The sequence below is a fragment of the Eucalyptus grandis genome, chromosome 8 (genome assembly GCF_016545825.1).
Source record: "Eucalyptus grandis isolate ANBG69807.140 chromosome 8, ASM1654582v1, whole genome shotgun sequence".
NCBI classification, from domain to species: Eukaryota; Viridiplantae; Streptophyta; class Magnoliopsida; order Myrtales; family Myrtaceae; genus Eucalyptus; species Eucalyptus grandis.
The window spans coordinates 49,353,104-49,357,923 of NC_052619.1; the positions used below are offsets into that span (position 1 = coordinate 49,353,104).

A 4,820-nucleotide genomic window follows, 5' to 3' on the forward strand; every position below is an offset into this window, starting at 1 on the left:
GCGGCTTGGTTGTACCTAGCTGCGAGGGGCCGACGACAGCTAGAGAGATGTTGGCACGATGGCAATTGCCCAAGCGACCGTCATTGGAGAGTAAAGCGACCTCCTCGAATCATGGCATCGTGCGACCCCTCGCGAGTTGCGGCGACCCAGCTCTGAGTCGTCATGACACCATAGCGAGGGCCCGCCGATCTAGGTTGCGCGACCCCCCACAAGTCGTGGCGGCCTAGATTTGGGTCGCGACAACTAAAATTTGAGCCGCCGTGACCCAAATATGGGTTTGCTGTGACTCAGATCAACTCAACGACTGTGAAGAATCAGTGACGCGGAGGATGAGGGAACAAAGGGCGTCCTCACTGGTGGTGGCAACAACGGCGAGGGAGGCGTCGGTCATGCAAGGGCAGAGGGACACATTGAGGTGGCAGCATTGGGGGAGCGAGTGAGGGTGGTGGGGAGGTGCTCGGTGCAGAGGGGGCAGAGGAACTTGTGGCGGTGGGACTCATCGGTGTGGAAGGAGCAGCAGATGAGGGAGGACTTGCAAGTTGCAATCAAGGAGGTCTCAGCCAAGGAAGTCAAGGATCAGGAAGACGATCTCCTTGACAAGAGGTCGAAGAGGGTAAAGCCCTTCGGCGTCAAGACCGCCGAGCTTCTACTTCTTCATTGTCCTAGAGAAGAGAGATTGAGACGGTGGAGAAGATGATGGTGGTTAAGATGAAGAGGAGGACAAGCTGCCTAAGATTTTGCAACCTACCACGTCAATAGCCGGCGATAGATTTCGAGCGGCGCCAACAGCCAACCATTTTTTTCTTTGTTTAATCATAAAAGTCCTTTATAAATATAAATTTCTTTAAATATTATTTTGTTCAAAGTACTTCCAATGAACTTACAAATTATAATTACTAAACGCAAATTGAATTTTAAAAAACTTCTTTAACTTAAAGTTCTTTGCATTTTTCCAAAAGTTTTTCCCAAAAGTCCAACCAAACGCCCCTGCATATGTTTTGTTCATCTAGTTTGAGCTAAACTATAGTTCAAAATCAAAAACTAATTTCAATCTAGCGGATGGAAGAAGACATAAGACATTAAGTGCGCTCGCCAAAAATGTCTATGAGGTCCATACTCATTTACTAGGAGCTAGTACAGACCTCATTTATTAATTTAAGATTTCACTGAAAGAAATTAGTGCTGCTTCATTGAAGAACCACCCAGTATACCTCTACTTCACCTATTCGTCCAATGATATTAATCATCATCCACTCGAAGCAACTGCACAAAAGAAGTCAAATAAAAGAAGTGCAGATGACAGAAACGAACTTTGAACCAAAGCTTTTATTAGACACAAAGGGACAGCAGAGCCGTAACCTGTACATTGGTCAAAAGATAAAATCAAATAAGCAACAGCTTAAGAGGAAAACTCAAATCTAAGTTACAGAGGATTACAGCAGTTGTCCCTCCAACTGACCACTTAGTTCACACATCTCCACAACCCTACACCCTCTCTCTCTCTCAGTAGGATCTACATTGGGCTCTTATGAACCATGAACCACCAAAAGCCACACGAACATGTCTCTCTCTCCTTCCTCAGATGGGTACATATCTTCAAACATCAACATCACAAGATAACCCAGCTTCATCTCATTCTCTGGCTGCAAGAACTGCTGGCCCTTCCACCTGAAATTCAACACCCACAAATTTACATGTCAGTGCGGTGGAGTGTATGATTCGCATTACGTGGAGGAGCTCAGGTTTCTGCTTTCTGATTATGATTGTTATGGACAAATGGGTACACTGACCCAGCGAAAATCAATGTTAGGTGGACCAACCTGGGACTCAAAGCAGTCCCACACGTTTGTTATTATCCATAAAATTAGTGAAGGAACAGATAAAAATGCAACCAACCCCAATCGCCAATAAATTTAAGGTAGGTCTACCTTGTTGGACCTTCCGCTGGGGCCCCCCCTCGATATGAAGAGGGAATTTGTGTTTTGGATTCACCGTGTGATGCAACTAAATTTACTCTTACTGCCTAAGCAATCATATGCTCCAGGAACACAAAGCTATTCAGAAGCAGCATCTATGATTCTCATTAAGCACACACCAGCGTCTTATAGTCAGTGAATGACAGGTCCAATAACAGACTCCTTTTCAAAGAAGCACACACCAGAAAGCTGTAGTCAGTGAATGACAGATTTACTAGCAGACTCCTTTTCAAAGGGCAGATGATGAAATGAGGCAGCTTCCAGGCTTCGATTTCAATGTGGTCGATGAAAAACAGGACGTATGGTTTCCTTAGGGCTATTAAGACAATCTTATGGTGAATAATGCAGGTTAATATGTAGCCGGGAAGACTATTGCACCAATGTCGCTCCACTGGCCAACTTAATAAGTATTTCCTAGAAGTCAAAATTTCTTATTATAGACAAGACTATTGCGCCAATGTCGCTCCACTGGCCAACTTAATAAGTATTTCTTAGAAGTCAAAATTTCTTATTATAGATAAGTTTACCTTGAATGTTGCTCCCCAGATCTCCTCTTCATTTGCAGGAACTGCAGTGATCTTATTCTTGGGATTCTCATAGCATCTTATTTCCCCAACAGCGGTGGAGAAGAAGCATCCTGCGCGATCATAATTCCATCAACAAAGAGAAGCACCTTAACATGAAACAAAGAAATGCGCAAACTACTCACGTAGAGCATGACTACTTCTTATTGATTTACAAAATTGCGGACTATTTGAGGACTATATTTATACGTACAGTTCCTAGACTTTACCTTGAGGAAATGAAGCAAGTGACTTGCCACAAGAACCTTTGAGCAGCTCCGCATCATTCGCGAATGCCACATACCCATCAGCAGTGATTCCCCAATAGAGAGGAACCTTGCCATATTGATCCTGTCAATTAGCAAAGCTGTCAGCGACAATTCAAAGCAACCCTACCTCAACAAACGCTAGAATTCGTCAAACAGAACATCTTACAGAAGCCACGAACAGAGTGGAGGTGGACTTGTCGAAGACGACGAAAGCGAAATTCCCGCTTAGGTGGCCGACCATGTGGTTGGGAGGGTATGGAGCTCGGTCGCGAAGCGCCTTATACGCTTCGATGACGAGGACGACCTCGTTTGCGGACTTGGCAAGCCCGTATTGTTGCCTGAGGCTGCCCAGGTTGTCCAGTACTCCCTCGAACAAGCAAAAAATTTCATCTTTAACCGCAAATGACCTGCCATTCGAGTCACGACAGAACAAATACTACGTCAGAACAGAGCCAATCTTCAAGACGGGGAGCAAAACCATAATTGATACAGTCCATCCAACAAGTGGAAATCTTTACAATGATTTAACTGCGTCTAAATTTCAGCCACCCAAGTCTACTCCGAGCTCTCAAGATTCCAAAAGTGATGATTACAGGAGACTTTTTTTTTTTTTTTCCATCACTTCACCTCAAAGCTATAGAATTATTACTCAAACTACCAGTCAAAGATCTAACCAACCGGCTCACGAAGCGGCCGGCCAGAGTCATAAAGAAATCAGCTTTTTTCCTGGGGTTATTATAACTAGGATCCTACACCATGGACATCCTGAAACCAAACCAGTAATACAAACCCAAGCCGAAATTCCTTCGCAAATGACGGCAAAAAAATCCGACATCATGAGGACATACAGATCGACGAGCGAGATTTACTCCTGATATTTTGCTTTATTGTTTGTCATAAAAAATTCATGGGCGCTCTTCTCCTATTCTCTGGGGGGAAAACAAGAACATCCCAGAATTTCAACGGCGTAAATCTCTCTACAACATGTTTTTGGCAAATCATATTAGTTCATTTTAAACCGCTCGGTCCGAACGCGACGTATCCCACGTCGCTTCGATGGTCGTGTTCGAATTACAGCAGAGCATCTCCCTTCGAGATTTGAGTAATCTCGACTCCCGAGAGCCATTATCGAACGTGCAAAATTACGCTCGTATGGAAATTAAGCCAAAAGCATGCAGGATTCGCCGTCGACCGGCAAAGCTAACGTCGAGATGCGAGATTAATCTCAACATACTCGACCGACGGACGCCGTCGTCGTCTCGAGCCAAGATCGCGCGTCGCTCGACGCGCTCCCCGGTCGTTTCGTCTCGTGGTGTTTTTTTTTTGGTTTTTGCGGGATTATTTACCTGGGCTGCAGCAGGGACTCGTTCTGGTGGGTGTAGGCCAGCTGCGCGTCGTCCCCGATCTGCACGGACACGCCCGAGGCGTTCGACTGGAGGAACCGCCGCACGAGCTCCGCCGACGTCGTCTTCGGCGACGGCGTCCGGCAGCCGGCGGCCACCAGCTCGTCCGGCGGCGACACGATCGAGCTGCTGAACACTCCCAACATTCTCTCTCTCTCTCTCTCTCGCTCGCTCGCTCTACGCTACGCTAACTCGAACTAAACGGACCGCCCGACCGATCTCTCCGGACTTCGAACGCAAAATACGCAGTGAACGGAGATGGGAGGAGGAATGGAGGAGGAAGGCGGAGGAGGAGGCCTGCGCTTTATAGAAGGGGGAGGATTGGGGGAGGGGCAAGATGGTAATTCGGCGCGGCGGCGATGATTTCTTACTCTTTTTTTTTTTTTTTTTTTTTTTGGTTGGGAGGGGGGCGGGGCATGTGGAGCGGAGGGCGATGATCCTGGCGCGGCAGATGTGGACGTGTATGGGGGTTTTCGATGGCGGGACCCACGCAAGTTGCCTTGTCTTTATTCGAGGGCATTATTACGATGTTGTGCCACCCGGCCCGGGGGGACAGGGATCGGGTGCGCCGGTTGCACGGTGCAACCCCTCTGGACCCGCGCGCACTCG

At 47.1% G+C, this 4,820-nt stretch overlaps 1 protein-coding gene across 1 annotated transcript; it reads right to left on the reverse strand.

Moving 5' to 3' along the window:
• Positions 1–1,297: 1,297 nt before the first annotated feature.
• On the reverse strand, positions 1,298–4,574 carry LOC104414882 (stem-specific protein TSJT1-like). The gene is made up of 5 exons (XM_010026095.2): positions 4,155–4,574; positions 2,975–3,215; positions 2,770–2,890; positions 2,504–2,613; positions 1,298–1,668 (listed from the first exon to the last, which is right to left on the reverse strand). Exons 1-5 carry the CDS (start codon positions 4,355–4,357, stop codon positions 1,633–1,635), a joined length of 711 nt encoding a protein of 236 aa, XP_010024397.2. The 5' UTR covers positions 4,358–4,574; the 3' UTR covers positions 1,298–1,632.
• Between the last annotated feature and the right edge of the window lie 246 nt (positions 4,575–4,820).

Coding starts and splice junctions, on each gene's coding strand:
- LOC104414882 (XM_010026095.2), bottom strand. CDS start 4,357: ATGTTGGGAGTGTTCAGCAGCTCGATCGTGTCGCCGCCGGACGAGCTG. Junction 3,216..4,154: donor GAGTCCCTGCTGCAGCCCAG/GTAAATAATCCC, acceptor CTCGAATGGCAG/GTCATTTGCGGTTAAAGATG. Junction 1,669..2,503: donor TCTGGGGAGCAACATTCAAG/GTAAACTTATCT, acceptor GTTGAATTTCAG/GTGGAAGGGCCAGCAGTTCT.